Here is a 27,500-nt window from a genome sequence, read left to right as displayed (position 1 = left end):
CCTATACTGGAAACCTACTGACCGCTATTCCTACCTACATGCATCCAGCTTTCATCCAGATCACACCACACGATCCATTGTCTACAGCCAAGCTCTACGATACAACTGCATTTGCTCCAACCCCTCAGACAGAGACAAACACCTACAAGATCTCTATCAAGCATTCTTACAAGTACAATATCCACCTGCTGAAGTGAAGAAACAGACTGACAGAGCCAGAAGAGTACGCAGAAGTCACCTACTACAGGACAGGCCCAATAAAGAAAAGAACAGAACGTCACTAGCCATCACCTTCAGCCCCCAACTAAAACCTCTCCAACGCATCATCAAGGATCTACAACCTATCCTGAAGGATGACCCATCACTCTCACGGATCTTGGGAGACAGGCCAGTCCTTGCTTACAAATAGCCCCCCAACCTGAAGCAAATACTCACCAGCAACCACACACCATACAACAGAACCACTAACCCAGGAACCTATCCTTGTAACAAAGCCCGTTGCCAACTGTGTCCACATATCTATTCGGGGATACCATCATAGGGCCTAATCACATCAGCCACACTATCAGAGGCTCGTTCACCTGCACATCTACCAATGCGATATATGCCATCATGTGCCAGCAATGCCCCTCTGCCATGTACAAACTGGACAGTCTCTACGTAAAAGAATAAATAGACACAAATCAGATGTCAAGAATTATAACATTTGAAAACCAATTGGAGAACACTTCAATCTCTCTGGTCACTCGATTACAGACCTAAAAGTGGCAATACTTCAACAAAAAAACTTCAAAAACAGACTCCAACAAGAGACTGCTGAATTGGAATTAATTTGCAAACTGGATTCAATTAACTTAGGCTTGAATAGAGACTGGGAGTGGATGGGTCATTACATAAAGTAAAATTATTTCCCCATGTTTATCTCCCCCCCCCCACCGTTCCTCAGACGTTCTTGTCAACTGCTGGAAATGGCCCACCTTGATTATCACCACAAAATGTCCCCCTCCAACCCCCGGTCTCCTGCTGGTAATAGGGAGCTATTCATGGAAATAAATTGTGTGTGTGGTAATAAGGACTTGAAGAATCAGGTCCATAGGCCCTGATCTATCAAAACATGTAAGTAAACACGTGCTTAATGTTTAACTTTAAAAAAAAGAATCAGTGGCCGTTTATCCTGTTACTACACAAGGAAATAAAGGTCATATATGGAAAAAAAGATTCTTAAATATAAAAAAAATCAGATGAAAACTGTAGCCACAGGTACCTGTTTTATCCGTTAGTAAATATACTAAACGCCCCAACTCCTCTGGTATTGTGCTGGTTCGTACAACAGTTCCAGGAATATTGTCATCCTTCATAATCATCCACCCGTAGGCTGCTTTGCCCATGTCCAAATTCACACGTAAACTGCAAAGACGAGTACATCATACTCAGTGTAAACTCAAGACAATATCTTAAAAAGATGACAATTATAACTATAAAAAATTATAATTGAAAATTGAACTAAAAGCTGCTTTTATCATAACATTTATCAGCAAAATCTTGAAAAATGACTTATTTGAACTACATATTGAGATTATAAACTCTTTGCAGTAGGAACAGTCTTTTTGTTCTGTGTTTATACAGTCCTTAACATAAGGAGCTACGCCATGTCTGGGGTGTGAGGTACTACTACATTAAAAAAAATATTAATAGGTCTGCTTGGCCTTTCGAAGAACTATAAAAAAATTGCAAGTGTGCACAAAGGTTAGAGATATAATTTAGTTACGGTATTGAAAATATTGATTAAAATATAACGATGCATAATTCAGCGCAATTATATACATTTTATAGATAATTTCAAAGGGAGACTTCCATCATTTGTTGATTATAAAAGCTATTTTCACTTTGTCATATGGAGACACATATAAGTTAGCATGACATCCCCTTCACAATGCAAGCAATGTGCTAAAGGCACTGTAAATGTCCCATCAACACAATCAAGCTTTCATTTCAGAATACAAGATTGTGAGTAGTGTCCCAATCTTAAAACCAATAAATTTCACATCCTTTCCCATACAAGTCAGTCAGTCAGAGTTGATTTCAGTCCCATTTCTCTTGCTAAAGATCAAATTATGACTTCATTTAAGACTGTCTAATATAGTGCTATCTGTTTAAAAGTGCTGCTGGGGACAGAATACCAGCAATTCCCTTCAGATTCCCAACAGGCCATCTTACAGCAATACCAAGATGGCAGAAGTACTAAAAACCTTTCAAATGCTTCCCATCTGTACCCTTGCCATCACTGTGTAATGGATACGAATATTGTTCATGCAGCAGCAACTGAGACTCACCTAAGGGGATAGTAATTCACAGATAGCTACATGCCATGTAGACAACAGACATGCTTAATCAGAGTCGTATGATATTTAGCATTTTCAATACATGTATTTTCATAGTGAAATAAATGTTCATCCGCTACTCCTTTTGTAATCTGCTCAGCAAAAGACTCCATCAGGCTCAGGCCAAAAGGAAAGACAGGCTTTTCTGGACACAGGGTTTTTTTCTCTCAAAGATAATTCTCTGCTATCTCCTTAGTTCCTTCCTTGCCAATTTTGTCTAATCTTGATCATAGGTGCCAACTTTTCCTGGCACTGGTGGGTGCTCGATCCTTCCCAACCCCGACTCCACCCCTCTCCCGGCCACATTCTAACCCCTTCCCCAAAGTCCCCGCCCCAACTCTGCCCCCTCCCTGCCCCTATTGGGCTTCTTCCCCAAATTCCTGCCCCAGCCCCGCCTCTTCCCCGAGCATGCCGTGTTCCCCCGCCCCCCTGCAGTGCTTGCTGCTGCAAAACAGCTGTTTTGCGGTGGCAAGCACTGGGAGCTAGGGGGAGAAGTGGGGATGTGGCGAGCTCAGGGGAGGAGGCGAGCTGGGATGGGGGAGTGGGGTGGGGAGCTGCTGGTGGGTGCAGAGCACCCCCCGATTTTTCTCCATAGGTGATCCAGCCAGGAGCATCCATGGAGTCGGCACCTATCATCTTGATCATCTGGAGGGCTTCAACTTGGAGATTTATCCATAATAGCTGGAACAATAACTTCCAGTTTCTTTAAGCCACAATAAAATGGTTTAAACAAGTAGGACAGGCAACAGAATAGGGGACTAACAGATTTTTCTTTTTTAAGAAACCATTATCGGTTCATTAGAAGTGCTGCTATTTGTTTATTTTTATTTTGTATAGTGTCTCCCAATCCCAGATCTTTCTTCTGATGCTTGGCAGGGACTGCATCGTCTCTATGTGCGGCCGTCACCTAGCACATTGTTGATACTACCAAAATACTAATCATGATAAAAGCATTGTACAATTGTTTTCAATAATAATTTTTCTACTTGATTTTCATGGCAAGAGAGGGTACGAGTACCCCTGAATGAAGAGTCGAATTAGATACAGATATTTGTGAGAGAGAGAGATGTTCTGCTTGGTGCTGTACAGGCTCCACATGTTTGGTACTTTTAATCTTTCCTTTAAAAAACTTTTATGCAGTAAGAGAATCTTGATTATATGACAAAAATTATCTTAAATTCAACAGTTCAAAAATAGTTGAAAGGTGACAGGTGACAAAAGCCCACAGGTAAGCATAAAAAGAGTGACCTTAACAGAGGGCTAGATGCTGGAGGGACATGGAAAATTACAAAGGGTCACTGCTTCAAGCAACAAGAGGGAAATCAGCTGGGGAATTTGCTCAGTATTTTAGCTGTCTCTACACAAATGCTAGGAGTATAGGGGATAAACAGGAAGAACTAGTACATAAGCTAAATCACGACTGGTGTCACAGAGATTAGGTAAAAAAGAAAAGGAGTACTTGTGGCAACTTAGAGACTAACACATTTATTTGAGCATAAACTTTCGTGAGCTACAGCTCACTAACAAATTTATGTGAGCATAAGTTTTCATGAGCTACAGCTCATTCGATGAAGTGAGCTGTAGCTCACGAAAGCTTATGCTCAAATAAATTTGTTAGTCTCTAAGGTACCACAAGTACTCCTTTTCTTTTTTCTAGAGCACAGTGTGCGCTATCCATTCCCCTTTCCCACTCCAACACACCCCTTTGCACCAGGAACTGTGAGGAGGGTGGCATAAAAACAGGCTATGTTGGTTGAAATGCCAGAGCAATTCCCAGCAGGACGCTTCAGGTGGTTTCTACTTCCTTTGCACCACCTGAATGGAACAAGGAAATTGAACAAAGCAGAGAATCTGCCTTCAAGTATTAACTGAGGACCTTTGCCCTTTCTTAAATAATATATTTGGCCTTGAGCTTGAAAAATCTGGACACTACTGATGCAGAGGTTCTATAGAGCCAGAGGGACAAGCATAGATATACACAGATTTCCAGGAGCCTGAGATGCTGTGCAACCATTGCCTGGAATTTATAAAGACAAGCAGGGCCACAGCATATTCTTTCAGAAGTTGCTTGAGAGGCATCTCTGAAAAAGGACGGGGAACAAGTTGGTATGTACTAAATTTTTTTAATTTATGCAGTCATTCTTCTGCTTTAAGCACCCCTTGACATATTTTAAAAATACAATTATAAAAACATACTACTCCAGTAACCCCCTTTATCTGACATTTAACATATACAATCCAACAGCTCAAATAATCTTTAGGTTCTTTAAAATTTTGCACCAGAATCCTCCCACTCGCTCACAGCTAGGAAAAACAAATAGGAATTCCAGCGTGTCCTAAGATCACCAAACTTGAACTATTTTGGAATACAGAAGGCAGGGAAGTGAACTGTCTAGCTTATCCTTACTAAATGATCTCTAGCACACTCTGATTTGAGCTAATTCTCTGCCCCAAGCAAATGGGATGTATGATTCTCAAAGAAGATAGGAAACAGGTTCTGTGTTTGTACAGTGCCTAGCACAAGGTCCTGGTCAATTACTAAGGCTTCTAGGTGCTGTGGAAATACAAATAATTGATACTGCTACTACTACTGAGCTCTTTTCACACAGAGGCACTGTACTCCATAAGAAAATAATGTTTGTGGTTTCAGTTGATGCCCCTTGGTGAAACTTACTTCAAGGATCAGAGAGGAAAAGGGCTTGGATTCCTGTATGGCAACTGAGTGAAAACCAGGGAAAAGGCAATTGATTTAACTTCCTTCAGGTGTTTCAGCGTTTCCTGCAAGCACCGAAATAAAGAAGTCTTGCCTCTTACAGAAAAAATTAAACTCTTACTTTCAACCTCTTCAGAAAGACACAAACTTCTGGTTTAGGATGAGAGTGAACAGTAATCCGATGAAGTGAGCTGTAGCTCACGAAAGCTTATGCTCAAATAAATTTGTTAGTCTCTAAGGTGCCACAAGTACTCCTTTTCTTTTTGCGAATACAGATTAACACGGCTGCTACTCTGAAACCAATAATAGATCTTACATCCCTAACTATATATGGTTATATATCAGCGGTGGCCAAACTTACCGACCCTCTGAGCTGCATACGACAATCTTCAGAAATTTGAGAGCCGGGGCACACCTGCTGGCGTAGAAGCCCTTACCCCACCATCCTGCTGCAAGGCAGAGGCCCCGAGCTCTCCCCAACCCCCAAGTCTCATAAGTGGAGAATGAGGAGGTGGGGGGCTCCTCAAGCCACATTTTAACTGTAAAAGAGCTGCATGTGGCTTGCAAGCCACGGTTTGGCCACCGCCCCTGCTGTATACACAGTAGGCATTTATTTATTAAAATATTGTTTCAATATTGAATGTTCAGTCTGAAATACTTCAATAATTTCACAAAACTTGATAATTCCCTTGTGCTACCTGCGCTCAAGAACTCAGTTTGTTCCAGTGTGATTCTGCTGCTGCTGCGCGACTTCTCTTTTCATGTTGAAGAGGCGCTAGAACAGCTCGAATTATGTTAAATTAATTTCCAATTTGAAATCTAAACAAATTAGCTTGAATGAATTAAAAATAGTTTTAGGTACTACGCCTGCCTAGAGTGCCCCAGACAATGTATGCAGCCTTACAGTCATGCTTCCTAATTTTAAAAAAGATTTTTCTTCTTTCATTGTTGTGTGAAAGAGGTACACTGAACAGCAGAAACTTATTGATCTGATATGCAGGTAAAATCATGAAAGACTGTGCTATTAAATGTACAAAGTAAACAAAATTAAAGAAAGAAAAAAAATTAGTGAATTTCAACCACAGTAGGCATTATTTGTATTGCTATTAGGTAAAAGTCAGCAAACAGAAAAGCTTTCAAAAACAAATACTGCAGCAGAAAGAGGTTGTTTCAAAAACAAAAAATAAACACTGGAGCAGATGACCACTACAAAAATAATACAGTACAAGAATACTGGTACAGGATGGATAATATTCAGGCTTTGGACCAGCGATAGTCTTATGATTTGATGTCTCCCAACCCTGTAGGGTTAAACTTCCCAGCTTTGCAATGGAACACACTTAGAATTTATATCCAGTCAGTTTGGCACATATCTTTAGCTCTGAACAGTCCTTAAATATTATATTTTAAAGTTATGATATTTTTATGTATAGAATGGCTACTATACTTCAAGTAAGTATAAAAGTTTTTATTAATTTTTTCTCTCCCTCAAAAAACTGTACTGTTAGTTTCGCAGTACTGCAATTAAGTGACCTAGGCTACAGATAGAAAAATACAAAATTAGTTATAACTGCTTAAATCCTTTGTATAATTTTTTTTGTAAAACATATGTACTATACAGAACTATACATAACATGGAGTGAAGTCTTTAAACAATGATTTGAGGACTTCAATAGCTCAGACATAGGTGAGAGGTTTGTTGCAGGGTGGGTGGGTGAGATTCGATGGCCTGCATTGTGCAAGAGGTCAGACTAGTTGATCATAATGGTCCCTTCTGACTGTAATATCTATGAATCTATGATATAAATGTTCATTTAAACTCATTGGGATAGCCTGCTTAACTCACGAGTAGAAAAGCCTCTCACAAGTAATATGGACATCTGAATCTCATGCCAATAAACCCTTTATGACACATAACCTCATCATGTATTCTGTCTTGATCTCTCATGTGATATATATGAAGCTCTTTTGCCATAGGGAGCAGGAGCCGTGATATAATTTAACAGCAGACTTGCTAGATCATAGCAATAGGACAATCAGACGCTTTTAAATATGGACTTTTTAGTAAATTGAATTTATTTGATATAAGAGGCAGGTTGGTTACCAGGGTATCTCCAGGGTTGATTTGTTTTTTAACCACATATAGATTACTGAATTCTAGTATAGGCCTGAGCTATCTGGAATGTAATGTCTGAGAAAGTACCTGGAATAAAACCCTTTCCCCTATTTTTCTCAGAAGCAGGTGTTTTAGGACTGTTAGGAATGGGTGGATTTCCGATATATAACTTCTCAAGGGCATTCTCATAATTGACAGGAAGAGCTGGGCAGGCAGCAATAGCTATTCATAATCTGAAGGATTCTCTGAAAGATGGTCTTGCAGCTACACTGAACAATGGTCAAGACCCATGTACTCTGAGGTGACCATTAGGCCTTTGAGGGTAAAATGCCAGAAGTCTCCCTCTGAAGTCCTGTGAAGCTGCTGGCATTGATGGAATGGCTATAGATTTGGAGCCTTTTAGTGCTTGAAGAAAGGGGGCTTAGGACACTTCAGTTTTTGCTGCTGTTGAGGCCAAACACCCTCCCAAAAGGATCATATCAGGCAACTTTGAATCCAGTCAATGATTCGAACATTAGCTTGTTAAATTCCAAAAAGGTGAATTTCATGCTACACTTTCTGTAGCAGAAGGTGGTGGAGGAGTGAAATATTGAGCCCAGAGAATACAGGCTTTTTGTCACTTACATCTCTTTGTAAAACGGTCTCTACCTGGTCCTCAGACTTTTTTGGGTGTATTTTACGGTAGGTCATCTAGCTTCTTAATAGCATCCAAGTGTAATTATGCACACTTACAAGTATAAGCGCCAACTTCTCCTGGGGCCAGTGGGTGCTTGACCCCCCACTGGCCCCGACTCCACCCCTGCCCCGCATCCTTCCAACCCCTTCCCCAAAGTCCCTGCCCCAACTCCGCCCACTACCTGCCCCATTGGACTCCTTCCCCAAATCCCTGCCCTGGCCCTGCCTCTTCCCCCGAGAGTGCCGTGTTCCTGCTCCTCCCACCTCGCTCTTGTTACGCCACAAAACAGATGTTTCACAGTGGCAAGCACTGGGAGGAGAAGCGGGGAAGGGGTGCACTCTGGGAAGGAGGCGGAGGTGAGCTGGGACCGGGGGGGAGCTTGGCTGCTGGTGGGTGCAGCACACCCACCAATTTTTCCCCTTGGGTGCTCTAGCCCCGGAGCACCCACGGAGTTGGTGCCTATGCCTACAGACATCTATTCATGAGGCAGCAGCTGCACTGAAGGCTGCCGAGACAAGATGCCAGGCCAACTTAACAGTGTTTTGAAATACCTTCTATGCATTATGACTCCACTCTTGGAGAACAGACTCAGAGCATGAACTTTCTTCTACAGTTTGAGTCATGGTTGTTTAGACCTGAAAATCTTTCAAAGTGGCATCTGAGGACTGGTAAATTCTGAAGAAGTCAGTCCCACCTCTGAAGCTCAAGATTCTGTGGTGCCATCAATTTGGTCAGTCTTTACTACATCATAGCTGCATCAAGTTCTCAACATGGAAGTAGAGGTAAGCTGATAAACAGTTCTTAGGGATGGATACTCGGGGCTGGGGATAGATAGGTCTTAATGGAAGGTCGCTAACTCTGGAATTCCCACTGGCCTGAGAAAACTTGACTTTGTCCATCTTTAGGGCATTATTCAATATACATATGGTACACATATTGTAGTTTTTGCCTGATTGGTTGGAAAGGGCATTTGTATACGCTTTTTATTATGGCAAGTCTAACTTACTTAATGGCTGTAATATTAAATTCTGTGGATTTTTTTATTGTATGTATGCCCAGACTGTGGTATTTCCTCTAATAAATGAAATATAAATACAGAAAGTATTACAAACTGATAGTGGAAAGCAATTAAGAAACATGCCCTGCTCTCTGTAATTTTAGAATCTCTCCTATCAGAATTTGTAACTGAAAGTGTGTGGAAGGAAGTTCCAAACTCCAGATAAAAGGACAACTAAAGCCCTATGGTATGAATAATGGAAACACGTAAATTAAATTAATCTAACTACAGAATGAATTTAAAAGACTACAAGAATTAGTTTAATCAACTTAAACCTCACCTTGGTGATATGCGTCACTGATCAGTCCAAATGATGTACAGCATAAGCACAAACTAAAAGTCTTTTAAATTTACAAAAGGCAGAATCAGTGCTTACATATAACAAATGGATATTGAAAGGTTTTATCTTCATTTATATTGAATAATCGATCTGCCGGCCATGGACCAAACACATTTGGAGCTATTCCACAACTCTAGGTTGCTATTTGTCCTTCTATTGCTGAGTAATGATCTCACTTCCTGATAATCTTTTCCCAAGTTTTGCTATTCCAATATCATAAAGGCTACCCAAAAGTAAACTCAATGGGGCATAGGGAACAGAAAAAAGAAAATAAAAATGGAACAATAAAATACAAGGAAGATCATGATATGATAAGGTCTGAACAGCAAAGTTTCTTTCCAAAGAAAATGATATCTCACTATTATATTAATTGCTTTAATACATCAATAAACCAGTGAAAAAACTATTGGTTAAACTTCAACATTCCCTCACAAGAAGTTACTAAAGAAACTGAGTAGTCAAAGGGTGAAACCCAAAATTGTTATGGATTTGAAAGTGGCTAAATGTGAAGCAGCAGTAGGAATATAAGGTCCAATTTAATCGTGACAAAGGGTAAACTGCAGGTTGCTAAAGACTGTGTTAGGATCTGTCCTATTTGATATATTTATGATTGTCTGGGAAAGAGTGTGTGCAGTTTGGTGGCAAAGTTTTCAGGTGACAAAAGTATTTAGGCTAAAGAAGACTAAGGAACCTCTTGAGACCTAACCAAGTTATTTGACTGGATAATACACTGGAAGATAAAATTCCATGTTGGTAAATCCAAAGTTACGCACATTGGAGTGAAAAATGCAAGCTACTCATATACATTGCTGGGCTCTGTAACCACAGAAGACAAAGACATCATTGTGGATAGCTCTGTGAAAAACCTAGTCTCAGTGTACCATGGCCATTAGAACTCAAACAAAATGTGAAGATGTGAGTTATAAAGAATGGGACAGAAAATATTGAAAACTGCATATAATATACTAATTGGTACCCTCCCCTAGAAAATTTTTTCCAGTTCTGGTCATCTTATCTCAAATAAGATACAAAAAAATACAGAAGGGTGTTCAAACATGGATGACAATGAATGGATGCATGGTGAGACTTTCATATCAGGAGAGATTGCAAGGACAGATTATTTAATTTCAAGAAATGAATAAAATGTGACATGACATCATACAAAATAAAGTAGATGTTCCCACAGCTGTTCTCAGGCACTGTTAAATTTTCCTCCTGACTAAGTAGCTGGAGATTATTTAGTTTCATGGGATCTTCAATGGTTATGTCCAATTTCTTGCAAAAGAATTTTGATGCATTTTAACAGGACATTAATTAAACTGGAGTCAAGTGCTGCATCTTGCCATTGCAGAACCATGGAGATATATGCTGGAGAAACAGGTTATGTTTCAGGAAACATCAAATAGAAAGGAAAGGAAAGGAAAGACATGAAGCCCTTGAGCAGAATCTGTAGAGGTTACCTGTTGTTATGGGCTAATGTTTTTAAGGCCACTTAATAATGCCACAGCTGTCAGCCACATTATAGACACTGTGTAGTATAGCTGATAACAACCAGTACTACCTGCTGCCACTGGGGAAATCATAATAGGACAGGAGCTGCTCCAGACTGCCAATGGAACTTTCTAGCTCTGTAACACATGGACTACCAGCAACCAAGGAAGGATGACATAGAGCATGAAGTGCAGGTTTTAAAGAGGAACTGGCAGAATTTGAAATAAAAATCAGAAAACAATCCTAATTCAATGCCAGTATATTTGATAAACTAGGTACCTAGAAATCTTCTTCCTCTACAAAATATCTAATTGTGGCTGCCAATAGCTAGAATGAACAAGACTGTAGAAAGCCTCCATTCATCAGCATGTTGGCAATTGATCTTACATACCAACCTGGCAACCATTTAAAAATCTTCCAAATAAAATTTGACGAGGACTGCAAGAGGGAGGATCACTCAACCCATCTAAATGCCATGTGTGCTACATAATGAGTAATATTTTAATTTTTTCATTTAGACTAAATAGATGAGACTGCTAGCCCTCTTTAAAATTAGCTGCACACTATCTTCAATGAATTAAACCTCCATGATCTTTATGCATAAGCAAGATAACACTAGAGGTTCACACTAAAAATAAAATCATATCAAAGCAAAACCAGAATCATCCATTCACCCCGAAACATGAAAATAACCAACCAGAAATAAAATCTATCCTAAATAACATCCCCCAGTTCAAAAATAAATATCAACCCTTACCATGCTCTCCCACCTCAAAAGCCAGAATAAATAGATGGTCTTTGCAGTGTGCCCTGAAGTCTGACAGTCTCAAGATATTTTGAACCAAGGAGTTCAAGAGTGCTACAAAGTCAAGAGCCCTTCATGGAATGTCCTGCCAGCATAAGGTGCTCTATCCAGCAAAAAAAGAACAGAGTCACTCAAGAGCAGGCCTATTCACTCACACTAGAGTATGCATATTAGTGAACACCACTTCAGGATCAAAAGAATGAAAGGCCTTGGTCAAGGGGACAAAAGCCACCTGAGCTACATCCTGGACTGAACCCAGATTCACAAGGATCAAAGAGATTTGCGGCATCCAGATGTATTTAGTTTACTCAACACAAAAACTTCTCTATAAACTTAACCAGTACTTGAAAAACAGATACTGGACAACAGCCAGTCAAGTTGTAAGCATGAACTGACTGTCTCTTCAGCAAAGGCAGCACCAAAACTTTACTTTAGCAACTTCTTCCAGTTTCAAGTAGCAGCGATATGGTCTTCACCAAAAGTGAACCCAGTTCTTGTCCCCTGCCCTTCACTAGCTAGGAGGGACATGATCCAAAAGACAGTCTGCTGAATAAAAGGCTTTTAACACTTTCAAAACCTAAGTGAATGTCATTCACTTAAGATCTTGGTATGAGACCCCAAAACTTCAGCTATGATCTTGATATTACTATTAAATAGCAATAATACTGTGGTGGAGACTCACTTAACTACATACAGAGAAAATTGGCATATAAGTGATAATGGCCTCAGTAATGGCAACGAACACTTGAACACAGGTGTTGAGAAGATCTTCCAAAAAGAGGAAGAATGAACAAGGATTTTATTTAGAGCAAATGTTCACAATGATACCATAGTAATCTACAATATGTTTTAATGCTCCCCTGCCTGCCTCTGACATGGCAGGGAGCCTAAAGATATAGTGAAATGCTGACATCTCCGATGACTTCCACCACCGTATACCAATAGGGGTCAGTAAAAAGACTGGATGGCTCCTTCAGTGTTGGTCAATGACCTGTCTCCTCTACCCTATTCACCTTAATGTTTTATCTATGTGCCTTTTTCCAAAGATATATGGCCAAAGATGATAATCTGCTTAATTGCTGAAGTGGAAAAACCTACTCTAGGCCAGATGAATCAAATATATTTTTTTCCATTTAAAGTTTTGCTGAACTCCCTCTGTGTATTTACCAATAGAGACACCAGAACAGTTCCCAGTATAAATATGTTCTGTTGCTATCAGCCAGTTTTTTCCACTGATTACCTTTATCTATGGAGAAAAGTTCAACTATTTCCCTCCGTATAACTGTTTTAAAACATCTCACAGTGAGAGAGAACACAACTCCTGCCTCTTCATTATCTTTATTCTTGGAATTATGATCCCAGGAGGTTTACAGTTCAAGTACAAGCTTGAGAATAGGTCAAGCTTCAGCTTCCATGTCTAACATCCTGAGGAGAGGAAGAGAAGTGTAGTGACATTTGAACAACAGTATGATCTGAGCTGTTTATTTTGTTGAGACAGAGGGTGGTAACTTTATGCAAGGCTGACTCAAGATAAAAAAAGTCAGTGTGGGAGTAGATGTATATGCTGGAGAAAAAAAGTCTATTCTCAGCTAGATTTCTGTCTGTTCTTCCTTCAGATATCAATATGCCACATTTCAGATTTCAGTAATGTATCATTCCTGATAGCATTTCTTGTTAGACTATCTCATGTACTTGATGGAACTAATCCTATTACACAATCAAAGAAGGTAGTTAAAAATAATTCAAAATAGCATTCAAAGCTATATCCCAGGGCAGTATATTGCAAATGGAGAAAATGAAATCTGCTACCTAGTCATGCAAGGTGCAGTTCCTCCTTCCTGGTCTGAGAAAATACAGTTATAACAGGTGGTCCTGGAAGAGTGCAGATGTGACAGAATGCTCCTCTGCAAGCAATCAAATTACCACAGAGACACGCTATAGTGCTACTGCAGCACACAAGCTGCTCTTTTATGAGTGAAGGGGATCAGATCTTGCCCTCAATGGAGCTGTTACAAAGTTAAGCCTTATATCAGGGGTATGCATACTCTGTATGTACTCCTCTCTAGTTGAGCCTCATCCAGGACCACTCATGCTCACAGAAGACGGCACAGGGTTAGTACGTAAGAATTCAGTATGTTAACAAGCAAACCCCTCAGTTTAACACTGTAACAAGATATATCTGCCCTCTATATATTTTTATAATCCTTGGCTTAAACAAAGGCTCTTGTGGAATAACACACTCTTTTTTCCCAGCAGACAACCCCCTATAAACTTCTCCAAACCTTTCTTAGTTTGCATGTTCACAGAGAGATGACAACCTACACCCACAACTTTTTAAGAAATACAGGCACTTTTTGCCTCAATAGGGTAGTTAATACCCTTTAATATTTAGTAACAGAAAATTAATACATGCCAAAGAGTGGCACCACACAAGTAACAGAGTTTTTATACAATCCGTTGATAGAAAGATGCCCCCCCCCCCCCCGCAAATTCTTCATTACAGCACTTTCAGATAGAGTTCAAACACTCATAGTAAAAGAGGGGAAAAAAACCACAGCCAGTGCTCTGCAAAGAAACAAAGCAGGACTTGGGCCTGACAGAAAATCATCATGCTCGGCTGCCAAATTGTTGAAAGATTTCACTCGCCTCTTGTCCCAGAAATGAAGATTTACAGCGAAATGTCAGTTTAATTGTAACCATTAGATAACAAACAACAATTTAACTAGAGAGAGGAAGAGAACTTCTTGGGACACAAATGCTAACTTAACAGGCAAACCAGAAACACTAAAAGGAGTCAGTATGTCTGACACTAGGAACAGTAGGTGCTGGTCAGTGGCAGTGGAGTTGGCACTTAGCTATGAAGGGCTAGTAAGCAAAATGAGTTTCCTGCTGCACTTTTAGAGAGTCTCAGATATGGGTAGAGAGCCTGATGGTTAATACTCTAATGCATCTCCTGGTTTCAGTGCTTAACTGCACTGAAGTTAGCAGAAATTCTATTTAATTGCTATGTATGGCTTAACTGTGCAGGACCCCCAGAAATTTGAGGCGCTTATTGGTGAGATAATTTTTTTGTCTGGCTTAAGGCCACACTTTTTGTGGGCCTTTGCTAATTCTGGGAAAGATCAACACTGTAACTGTATTGAAGATAAACTGAGGATCCTTCCTGGTTTCCTGTAAATTCAGTTCCTTGATTAGAGATCATGAATTTAACAGCAGCAGCTCTGCCCTTTTGCAACAGGTTCAAGAGTCTTAGTTTAAAGGATTTGTTCACATACATAGATGGGTTAATAGTGCACACAATACACACAGAGAACAAATATTTTTGATTGCACAATAATTGTCAATAATAAATGTAGTTATATACTACTTAAAAGAAACCCCAAATTTCCACCGCTTCCAATATTCTCTTAAAAATCTGTAAAATACTATTTCCCTATCTAACTGTGCCCCTTTCCATTTGACAAATATATTTAGTCCCCATCTTCATGCACAGTATATTCAAGTACTTTTTTTTAATAGATACATTTACCAACTGAGTGTAAAACAGGTCACAGTTGAGAATCAAACTATTTGACTCTGTTCCAACCAAGCACATATGTGAACTTACAAAATCCATGACAGGGAGGGGTGCTTTTGGACAAAGATAGGATACCCATAGAGTCCCTTCATCCTCTTCCAATACTGGACAGAAAATTCTTTGCTCCCCTTTAAAATACTATGGTATACCAAAACCTGGATTTACCTACTTCTCTGAAAGTTCCCAGGGTAGTGACTATATTTATTTTTGTGTCTTATATAGCACTGAGTCCATTATTGGTTCTTAAATTAACAAATTATCATCTAAATGGTAATGATTATCTCTACCTTGACTTGCAGAGGGTGCTTATTCGCTGTGTGGAACAAAGAGACTTGCCCCACCCAGGTTTCGTACCTTTATGCCCTTTGGACCTCACATTCCTGGGGGTGGGGGTGAGTCATTGCTGCAAAGCTGACCACCGAGCACCTTTTTTACAGCAGTTTCTGACCTACTTCCTCTCCCCCCCACCCATAAATCAGAGCTGTCCTTCCCAGGTAAGTCCCAGACAAACTCTGCCCCACCTTAGTTGTGGTGCAGTCACTCTCATTTCTGCTAACGCAAACTTTATTAGAAAGGGAAAAAATATTCTTAGCTACGTAAAGCTTCTTGTTGTGAGCTTTACATTCTGTAGAACACAAGATTACAAATATTTATGTTCATGTTCTAGTTTACCTCAATTTGAATATACTGTACTCATGCTTAATGAACTAATTAATTTAGGAAAAGTTTCTATTTGTGTACAGTATCTAACAGTAGTTAAAAAAGGCTCTTGCAAAAGAGCATTTGTATTATACAGCTATTAAGCTATATTCAATATATATCAGTGTATGGAAAAAAAGTTATGTTTTTATTCAGTACTTTAACTAGCAAGACCAGAACACTTTAAATAATTGAAAAGGCATTAGAAATTACAAATGCCAAAATAAATGAAATACTTCATTCAGATACACGTTTTCTAAAACTATATCCTCTGATATACCAAGATTGGATCCTTATTAATACATTTATACTAGTAAAAGGATTAGCTATCCTGATTACTCCTGCAAGATGAACATTATACAAAAATATACAACAGTATTGTTTTCTGTAGACTGATCCTTCAAGAATCAGCAGATTTTTTGGCTCCTTCTCCTTCAGCTTCCTGATAAGATCAATTTCCTTTGCAATGAGAACTGAGTATACATTTCAAGAAAGCCTCAATCAGTGAAATTAGACATCTGTGTTTCTCTCTTGTTCTTATACATACCTGATAGGGATGATATAGGAAAACAGGAGGAGGAACCGAAAAAGGTTGCGGTACCATGGGCCTACAAATCCTTGCAAGGTTACCATAACAATTGAAAGGGCAACTAGAGCCAAAAACAGGGCTTTGGTCAGTTGATTCAGTTCAAGGTCCAGTAAACCAACCTAAAGGAAGCAATATAAATCAGTAAATATAAGTTAACCATAAATCATTCACATATTGACACCTTATGCAATTATTCAATTAGAAACTAGAAGGCCAATAATACTTATTTGAAATCTGTTTTTATTATGTTCAACTGAATTTGAATAATCAAATCTGAATATTTTCCCACATTTACATGAGATGAAAGTTTTCTGTTTACAGGCCAATAATACTTCCAACAATCACAGAGTGAACTGTCCCACAAATGTCTTTTGAGTTACCTTATATCTGATATGGAAACCACCACCTTTTGGGGTGGATGGGTGGGTGGGGGAGTAATTTGCTTCTATCACATATTCAGACCAGAATTTCTTTTGAGCAAAACTATTGAATCTACATGATTTTTTTGTAGTGTTACTATTCATTTGCTGGTGTAAAACCACCAGACTTGGTAGAATTGAGAATCATAAGTCAGATATGAAGTAATACAAAAAAATGAGAGATATTAACACTACCCGTAATTTGTAAGCATACAGTACTACTTTAAAAGAAATACCATTTTGGAAATCTGACCTTATATCATCAATTTTTCCCTGACCTTTTTTTAAAAACAGTTATTTATTATATCAAATCCATCTTATTACTAAAGAAGCTTTTCATAAGTATTGGGATAAATAAAATCAATTTCAAATGGAATGTCTACTGATTGTGATTTAAAATGGAAAATAGAATCCATGCTTTCCACAAGTAAAAAAGAAAATACTTCAATCCCTCTGATAAGCATTATCCTAAATAATGTGTCATGCCAGTAGATCTCCCATCAGCTACTATGTTTCTAATGAAAAGATATTTTAAAAACTGTATAACTAAGACTCCCACTATTCCAATAATGTATATTGTATTAACTATTTCAGATCCACTTTTTTGGATCATCTTTTAGTCAGTAAACTATATTGGAAAATTCTGTCAGCAAGGCATGCCTAAGCCCCATCGCAGAGGCCCTTTTATCTTTAGGCCCTGCCAGCAAGGATAGTAAAACATAACACTTTCCTAGATAAATAATATGTATAAGAACTATTTTTAAATAGTTCTGAAAAATTCCAGCATTCTTGCCTGAGCATGGGGTGTCCCTTCCCTTGAGAACTAGGCAGCTGAAGACCACAGCGGCCGATTTATCAGCTGCATTTAAAAAGCAGCACAACGAGGACAAATATCTTGCAATTTCCGCTGCTTCAACTACTACATAGTTTATGCTTGAATTATTGAGAAAAATAGGTTTTTGGATTAAAATGAAGAAAAATTAAGCCAGGGAAGTAGAGCATGTTTCAAAGCCCAGATCTTTTTGCGTTGACAAAGGCGGTCTAAGTTTCAGGCCTCGCTGAGGATCAGATGAAGTCATTATTCATTCAGTCAGGGAAAAAAGACTCAATTACCTCAACCTAAAGATGCTATCAATGAATGCAAAGTGCATATTTTACTCTATTCATCCAAATCCCATTAAAAAGTGAAAGGAATGATTTAATCTGGCTTTCTAGAGTTGGTCTTTTTTTGTAATAAAATAAAGAATCACTGTCTTGCAATATGCATAACCACTACCTCACTTTTTTTCCTTCATCATAGCAGTGAAAGACTGTAAAAGCCAAGACAAAAACTAACAGAAATGAATACAAAGTTTCTTTTGAAAAAATGCCACTCACAAGACAGAAACATTAAATATAGTCCACTGCACATTGATATGTAGCTAATTCAAAGCATTAATACCTTTCTAATTGATAAAGACAGATGTGAACATAAGAGTTTGAAATCCAACTACTATGTTGTTGGAACAGTGTTTAAACCAAGAAGAAAACTTTGAGGTAAAATATTTTTTGCAAGTACACAGTAAAAAAAGTCTTCTTTCAAGTGGAGTGATTAATTGTTATACAAGATAACTTCTCCTCTCCCCACTAGTCTGCACATTACATTACTGTCATTAGACAATCTTAACATTTCTATTTGCTATCCACAGTGAAGTCAACTTTACATGTGATAACCATTCAAAAGAAGAGGATATACAAGAAAAAAATGAATTATTTAAACTGCATACTACATTCCTCAAAAATTCTCTCCTGGAATTACATATATATCAAACACACAAATGAAAATAGCTTTATAGTATAATGTTACATGTACAGTAGTTTCTGCAATCAAACTGTTATGTATTTTATCCAGGTAGTTAAAAAAAAGTCTGTCACACATTTTGAAGAAAAAACTAATTAACCCATTTCTTGTTAAATATACCGTAGTATAGGTGAATTCGGGAATCATATTTCAATATATACCTCACCAATTGTGCTTTTGAGAGACTTCTAACTTATACTACCAATGAAAGAATGAAGCTTTTCATAGTCATAAGAACCTGTTCTGCACCTAAAATATCCATAACCAGAATAAGTAATTATGGCTACATAAGATAAAGGTGAATTAAGTATACGGAGTAATTTTCAACATTTATTACAATTTCCTATATTTGTAAAACAAATTTCTTCTGCTTGTCTTAATATTTGTCCTGTTTGAAACAACTGTGATAACAAAATTAAATACGCCACTGGAAATTTTAATCTCCAAGGGAAAATTTGTACATAAGACAGCCACAATAGTTTTGCAAAGGGGCTGCTCAAGGATAATGAACACAATAATTGCTTGTATAATCTAAAATGCTACTAATGGCAACAATCACAAATCCATTTAGCTCCTATTTAACTTATGTAGCAAGTTTTAAATAGATAATGGTTCTCAGTAAAATAATGGCTTATACCAACAAAAAAGGATAAACATGATATTTTTCTGCTTAAGCAAAACAAAACAACCCCCCCAATCCATTAGTCTAGTTTTTTTATTTTATTTATGCTTGAGTCAATGAATGAGTAAAGAGTCTAATATTCAAATGCAATGTTACAATGGTACATCAGAAAGCAAGAAGGCCCAAGTCACACAAAGCATCAACAAAATCAACTTATTTTATTTTTTGTGAGAAAGGTTTAAAGTGACAAAAACTTTGATTAAACAAAACATAAAAAACAAAGCTGTTTGACATAACAGTCCTGTAAGGTTTAATCTTATGAAAACATTAGTTTCCACAGCTGTTACACTACTTACAGAATAATTCTTCCAATATGCCTAAATACACAAAAGGATCCTGTGTAGTTCCTCACCTATAAAACTTTTTTTTTTAAAAGGGTACATTTCTGAGATATGTCCTTCTGTAAAGTTTATTTCAAAAGTAATCATATTGCAGTCATCACTCAGATTCTGCATTAACATCGTATTGACTGCAATGGAGTTGCATGTAATGTATGGTAGGAACAAATTTGGCCCTCATTTGCATTTCAATAGCTGAAAATGTCCTGACTACGAAAACAGACTCTGAACTGCACACTATGTTTCATTCAAGAAATAATATCTATTGATATTTTTCTTTCTTTCCAAACTTAAAAGAAATTACATCTCTACTTTGAAGTAGCAGGAATACCAAGAAAGGCAGATAAATAAAAATTGAGTAATTTCAGACACTTCATTGTATGCTTGCTCAGACACAATTTTCCAAATCCACATTTCTCAGCCACTTTCTTTACATTCTTGGTTAAACAGAAACAAGCTTCTCATTTAGAAAATAGCTGGTGTACAGTTATTCATTCTCTCTCTCTCTCACACACACACGTGTTGTATGTTCTTAGTGCACGTCAGCCACGCACATCTGAAGCACTATGGTTTATCATGCCAGTCATCTGTTAAATAAACATCATTTTTTTTACTATTAGAATGTATTGGTTCAATAACTTATGTTTGAAAGGCTCCCTAAATAAAATGACAAACCAGAATGTTGCAATCCCATTTGAAATTGTAATATTTGTTACTAAATCTGTATTTACAAATTCAGATTTCAAAGTCTATAAGAATGTACTTTTGTTATTAACTGTAATAACTTCAAAGGAACTCCTGTGATTCAGTTCTCATATTGTGCACTTCTTTGTTAAACAAGGGGACACATTGGGTAACTGATAAAAGAAAAAAAAATTCGAAATTTAAGATTGACTCAAGCCAACAAGAAGAAAGGAACTTATATTTACACATTTTCCCTTAATTCATCTTATTGTGCCCAATAAATACCAAACAGCGTGAAATGGTGTGCATAATATGCTGTGTTCTGCACCAATACCTTCCTTATCCTTTTAATGAGTACATATAAAATCAAGAGAAAACACCCACATAAAAAAAACAGAAAACAAAATATTTGAAATACCTAAAATGAATATTTATTGAAGAAAAAGTTTCTATCAGCCAGTGTCCCTGTTTTGTCAGTTTTTAAATATATCACAGTCCTTTGTTTAATCATAAGAGGCAGCAATGACTAGGCAGGGGAACATTTCCCAAAGCGTTGCCAAAGTTATGATAATAATAATAATAATACAATCATCTCTTTAAAAATGCATTTCTAGTTTGGTAACAGGTAATATTTATAATTTTGCTCAGGAATCTAAAATTTAAGCTTATACATTTCCTCCCCTCTCTACCTACCTCAAATAAACATAACCAATTTTTTGTTTAAATACAGTCTTAAAGTTAGGCACCTAAATAATTTAAATAAAAGTGGTCCGAATTTCATAGATGCTCAACATTCGCTAGTCATATTGACCCCAATAGGAGTTCCTTATGCCTTTTATTTAGATGCCTACATAAGGGATTTAGGTGCCTAAACTAAGGCACCCAAGTTTCAAAATACCAGCCATAGTTTTCATGACTTTTAAAAAAATATTCCTTCTCTTTCAAATATGTGATATGCTTTATCATAACAGAGTACTGCTTACTCTATGTTCAAGTAAACTGTAGCTTTCACAAAGAAAAAACAAACCAAGATGAATTTAACCAAAAAAAGGTAACTCATGCTTATCATACAATGGATTATGAATCTTAATTTTATTCGTTTTCCCATTATTTCTAGTACTCTACACAACTTGAAAAAAAACTTATCCGCTTTATCCCGAGATATTCCTGAGTCTAAAATTATCACTTTTAGCAACCAAGTTTTGATGACAGGTTGATGACTTTGGTTGCATGATTAGTAACATTTTTAACATTAGTAATGCATTTCAATGTTTTGCCACAGTACACTGTCTACCTCAAAGCTTAAAAGATAAGCAAGCAATTTCCTAAAGGGTTGCCATATCACAGTTTGATCAGCAGAGGGTGCTCAAGATTGATGCTATCTGCTGTCTTTTAAAGTCCTCATTTGGTAATACAGTACAAGTTAAACAGTTCTGTTTCTTTACTGGATTACTCATAGTCATATAGTTATACTACTATGCTGCTAGACCAATGGACAGTATTTTTATTTTACTTTCATATTTGAAACAGTACTCAGAGGAACTCTATTTGAATGTAATTTAGAAAGTGCATCGAAGCTTCATTACATTTCTGTGATTACACTTTCTTCTAAAAAAAATTAATGTTACTACTTAATCTCCACACTTTTACACTGACACAAACAAAAACTCTTCAAGGCATTAGTGAGCAGGTGCTGTGCACTGGTACCCACCATTCTTTAACTACTTTAATGTAATGTAGCTGTTGCACACAAGAACAATTGATAAAAATGTACACAGAGCATACTAAGATACTGAAAAGATTAATGGTTTCTAAAACTTTGATGTCTATACAGGTCTTTTGCTTTCTTAATGACAGGCTCTCCTCTGTGGTAAGCTATCAATTTTAAATGGTTTTCACAAGACTACCCATCAATTTTGAATAATTATTCAATCACCTGAGCCATCTAGTGACATTGGAAACCACAACATTCAGTATAATTTAATGTAATCACAGGGTTAAACGTTCATTTTTCAATTTAATCTAATTAAATAAGCTCCATATTTTCAAATTTAGTTGTGTAAAGTTAGGCACTTAAATAAAAATGGTCTGATTTTCAGAGTTTCCCATTAAACCCACTGAAAATTGAGGATACTCTGAAAATCAGGCCACTTTTATCTAAATTCGTAAATACACATTTACATGCCTAACTTTGGAAATCTAAATTGCAAAATTTTGGGCCAAGGTTTGGGTTTTTTGGCAACTTTATATTTACACAGATATTTTATACATAGTTAACTTCCTCTTGAGCTTCATTTTCACACTATTCAATGACTCAAAACTGTTTTAAAATTCATCAGACACATGTACCTTCATATACTTAATCAGGTCTCTTAAAAGTAAGAGCAAGGAGCAAGTATGTTAAAGGATATTCAGAAAAGATGACTCTCCCCCCAAGTACTAGGGAGTAAGTAAGTCAGGGACATACTTAAGAGACCTGATAATAATGTTACATAGGTGTGAAACTAGAATGATGAAAATCAGGCCCAAGGTATAAGTTATTAGAACAGAATTTAGAATACCTGAATGAATAAAATCAACATCACAGCTAAATAACTGATATTAATTCCTTTGAAGAAAAACAATATTATATGTGAGCTCACTTGATTTAACAAAAATATTAGCTAACTTATTTTTTCATGTAAATATTAGACAACACAAATATTATACAACACACATAAGTAACTATGTAGCCTATACTCCCCCAGCATATTCCAAGCCATTACACTAGTTACTAGTATAAATCTGAGGTAACTTTCTGGAAGACAACAGTGTTACTCTGAATTTACAACTGAGCTCAAAGTGTGGCATAAAATATTTGTTTTCAGTTTCAGGTTTTGCAAGTAACTTCTACCTTTATATGTAAAAAGTTAAATGCATGGGTTATTCAATGGAGGTCAATTCATAAAACCTATAAGAGGCTAATAGTTCTTTCAAAAAAGTCTTTAAAATGAAATTGATATTTTTTAAAAACACATACATTAGAAAAAAGTTTCAGGTCCCTCCCCTACCCCCTCCTAAAAAAAAAGAAAAAGAAAAGAAAAGGGAGGTGGTAGCAACCCTTCCCCCACAGGAGTTAGGACTCCTAGATTGAGAACTCCTCACCACCTATATTAACGACACACATATTTGAAAGAGTTTGTATGCCCATCTCGTGGGTCAGAGTTAAGGTTACCAGAATGTTTTTAGGAAATTTCACATTTTTTTTTAAAAGTAGTGTGTGGAAATTTAGTCATTAAAAAGGAGCCCTAGAAGTTTGGTGTTGGAAACTTTATGCACCATGCATAGAAAGCTCCCTGTACAGCAGGCTCCTTAAGAAAGAGCAGAGGAAGACCTCCACTTTGGTGCATCTACTATGGTACAGGTGCCCCCATCTGCCACACTTCCTAAAGTACACATGGGAGAAGCCCAGAGATACAGACAGACTATTGTTTGTAGGAAAGGAGGTCCCCTTCTGACCACTTTGGAAGTAGGCCATTGAGAAAGCTTGGCGCTCCAGCAGGTAGGCATCTTTTATTAAAACCGCCTTTTCTCCTGTCTATCAACATTTTTACAAGTTCGCTTGTGATTATGATTATTTTCTTCATCACTTTCTGTGGCAGAAAAAGAATAGTAATGAGTGCAAACAACTTCGCTGTTCTTATTTTAAGATTTATTTTAGATCTACCTCTCCTGAAATGCTGAATAGTTTAAAACAAAAGTAAATTGCAAGAGAAAAGAAGCTGAAACTAGTTTCCTTAAATTTTCAAAAATTGTAATTTTTAATCCATTCAGACCCTTTTACTACAGAATAAATTATTTCAAACTTTCCTAGAATTTGAATCCCTACATCAAGAATCAATCCGTAGTATAATTTTTCTTGCTATGCCCTTTTGTTTTCATACTTGTCTGTTTCCAGGATTCTGTGAAAAAATGGATTTACCCTCTCCCCCCCAAAATCAAATATCTAGTGGGCTTTATTGCCTTTTTCTGAATTTTCCATCTTTCGCACATCTTTGTTACTCAAGTAATTATATAAAATATATTTGATGAGGGTTTTTTAGTACTAGAAACATTAAACTTTCACTCACAGCCAAGCATTTCACTTTAGAAATGAAAGTTAGCTATCTAAAAAGATGAAAGAGAATTGATGAGAATATCAAGATTCTTGCTATGTATATTAGGAAAAAAAGAGCAAAGATAAATCCACAATAATGCCATAAAAACAACTGAAAAGCAAAGTATTGAACATCATAAAGTAAATGCTACCATAAAAGGTAATATCATCACTTTCAAAGTAGCACAACATGAGCAATCTAAAAAAGTGATCAAAATGACTAAAGCTGTATGCTCTAGATAAACAGATTTAAACATCCACTAATAAATGTAGCAAGTGAAGAAACGGAAGAAATATTAAAGAAGAAATTAAAAGAATCAGCATTGACATTAATACAAGATAGCTGATGGAACATTAAGTGATCTAATAAAGGATACAAGCATCTATACATGGAAAATGCATCCAGGCTTACTGCTGCTGAATCTAGATTTCGAAGAAGACCAAAGAAGAGTGTGTCCCCAAGTTCATAGATTCATAGATACTAAGGTCAGAAGGGACCATTCTGATCATCTAGTCCGACTTCCTGAACAGCGCGGGCCACAGAATCTCACCCACTCCCTCCTACAAAAAACCTCACCTATGTCTGAGCTATTGAAGTCCTTAAATCATGGTTTAAAGACTTCAAGGAGCAGAGAAGCCTCCCTCAAGTCACCCATGCCCCGTGCTAAAGAGGAAGACGAAAAACCTCCAGGGCCTCTCCAATCTGCCCTGGAGGAAAATTCCTTCCCGACCCCAAATATGGCAATCAGCTAAACCCTGAGCATATGGGCAGGATTCACCAGCCAGATACTACAGAAAATTCTTTCCTGGGTAACTCAGATCCCATCCATCTAATATCCCATCTCAGGGGATTAGGCCTATTTACCCTGAATATTTAAAGATCAATTAATTACCAAAATCACATTATCCCATCATACCATCTCCTCCATAAACTTATTGAGTAGAATCTTAAAACCAGATAGATCTTTTGCCCCCACTGCTTCCCTTGGAAGGCTATTCCAAAACTTCACTCCTCTGATGGTTAGAAACCTTCGTCTAATTTCAAGTCTAAACTTCCTGGTGGCCAGTTTATACCCATTTGTTCTTGTGTCCACATTGGTGCTGAGCTGAAATAATTCCTCTCCCTCTCCTGTATTTATCCCTCTGATATATTTATAGAGAGCAATCATATCTCCCCTCAACCTTCTTTTAGTTAGGCTAAACAAGCCAAGCTCCTTAAGTCTCCTTTCATAAGACAAGTTTTCCATTCCTCGGATCATCCTAGTAGCCCTTCTCTGTACCTGCTCCAGTTTGAATTCATCCTTTTTAAACATGGGAGACCAGAACTGCACACAGTATTCTAGGTGAGGTCTCACCAGTGCCTTGTATAATGGTACTAAAACCTCATTATCCCTACTGGAAATACCTCTCCTGATGCATCTCAAAACCGTATTAGCTTTTTTCACAGCCATATCACATTGGCAGCTCATAGTCATCCTATGATCAACCAATACTCCAAGGTCCTTCTCCTCTTCCGTTACTTCTAATTGATGCGTCCCCAACTTATAATTAAAATTCTTGTTATTAATCCCTAAATGCATAACCTTACACTTCTTACTATTAAATGTCATCCTATTACTATTACTCCAGGTTACAAGATACTCCTGTATAATATCCTGATCCTTCTCTGAATTGGCAATACCTCCCAGTTTTGTATCATCTGCAAACTTTATTAGCACACTCCCACTTTTTGTGCCAAGGTCAGTAATAAAAAGATTAAATAAGATTGGTCCCAAAGCTGATCCCTGAGGAACTCCACTGGTAACCTCCCTCCAACCCGACAGTTCTCCTTTCAGTAGGACCTGTTGCCGTCTCCCCTTTAACCAATTCCTTATCCACTTTTTGATGTTCATATTGATCTCCATCTTCTCCAATTTAACTAATAATTCCCCATGTGGCACGGTATCAAATGCCTTACTGAAATCTAGGTAAATTAGATCCACTGCATTTCCTTTATCTAAAAAATCTGTTACTTTTTCAAAAAAGGAGATTAGGTTGGTTTGGCACGATCTACCTTTTGTAAAACCATGTTGTATTTTGTCCCATTTACCATTGACTTCAATGTCCTTAACTAATTTCTCCTTCAAAATTTTTTCCAGGACCTTGCATACTACAGATGTCAAACTAACTGGCCTGTAGTTACCCGGATCACTTTTTTTTCCTTTCTTAAAAATAGGAACTATTTTAGCAATTCTCCCAATCATTTGGTACAACTCCTGAGTTTACAGATTCATTAAAAATTCTTGCTAATGGGTTTGCAATTTCAGGTGCCAATTCCTTTAATATTCTGGGATGAAGATTATCTGGGCCCCCCGATTTAGTCCCATTAAGCTGTTTGAGTTTCGCTTCTACCTCATATATGGTAATATCTACCTCCATTCCTCATTCCCATTTGTCATGCTACCATTATCCCTAAGATCCTCTTTAGCCTTATTAAAGACTGAGGCAAAGTATTTGTTTAGATATTGGGCCATGCCTAGATTATCTTTAACCTCCACTCCATCCTCAGTGTTTAGCGGCCCCACTTCTTCTTTCTTAGTTTTCTTCTTATTTACATGGCTATAGAACCTTTTACTATTAGTTTTAATGGAACTTTAAATTCATATCAGAAGGGTGAAGTTCTTGAACAGACTCCAAGCAGGAGTTGTGGGGGCAAACATCTTAATGAATTTCGAGAGAGAGCTGGACAAATTTATGAGTGCACTTGTATTATGGCGTTTCTTGTAGTGGGCAGAGCTCAGGAGCGCTGGGGGTCACATCTGATTTATGTCTTATGTTCCTAGTGCTCATACTTCAGGGTTTTAGCAGGCCACTGGCAGGGCTCAGTAAAGGATTTCTCCCCCATCTGCCTTTCCAATATATTCTGGAAGGTTGTTGTTTTTTAAAATCTCCTTCCTCTGGAACACCAGGGGTGGCCAT

At 37.4% G+C, this 27,500-nt stretch overlaps 1 protein-coding gene across 8 annotated transcripts in view; it reads right to left on the bottom strand.

Annotated features, from left to right (window-relative positions):
• ATP9B (ATPase phospholipid transporting 9B (putative)) overlaps nt 1-27,500 on the bottom strand; it is a 290,806-nt gene that overhangs the window by 58,085 nt on the left and 205,221 nt on the right. For all 8 annotated transcript variants that reach the window (XM_038389752.2, XM_043508242.1, XM_043508239.1 and 5 more), the window contains 2 exons: nt 16,403-16,563; nt 1,265-1,407 (listed from right to left, as the gene is read on the bottom strand). In XM_038389752.2, coding sequence (XP_038245680.1) covers nt 1,265-1,407; nt 16,403-16,563 — 304 coding nt within the window. The remainder of the gene's footprint in view (nt 1-1,264; nt 1,408-16,402; nt 16,564-27,500) is intronic.

Source organism: Dermochelys coriacea, chromosome 2, assembly GCF_009764565.3.
Source record: "Dermochelys coriacea isolate rDerCor1 chromosome 2, rDerCor1.pri.v4, whole genome shotgun sequence".
NCBI lineage: Eukaryota > Metazoa > Chordata > Testudines > Dermochelyidae > Dermochelys > Dermochelys coriacea.
The sequence above is the reverse complement of the archived record's forward strand: the minus strand, read 5'-3'. Positions and strand labels throughout refer to the sequence as shown.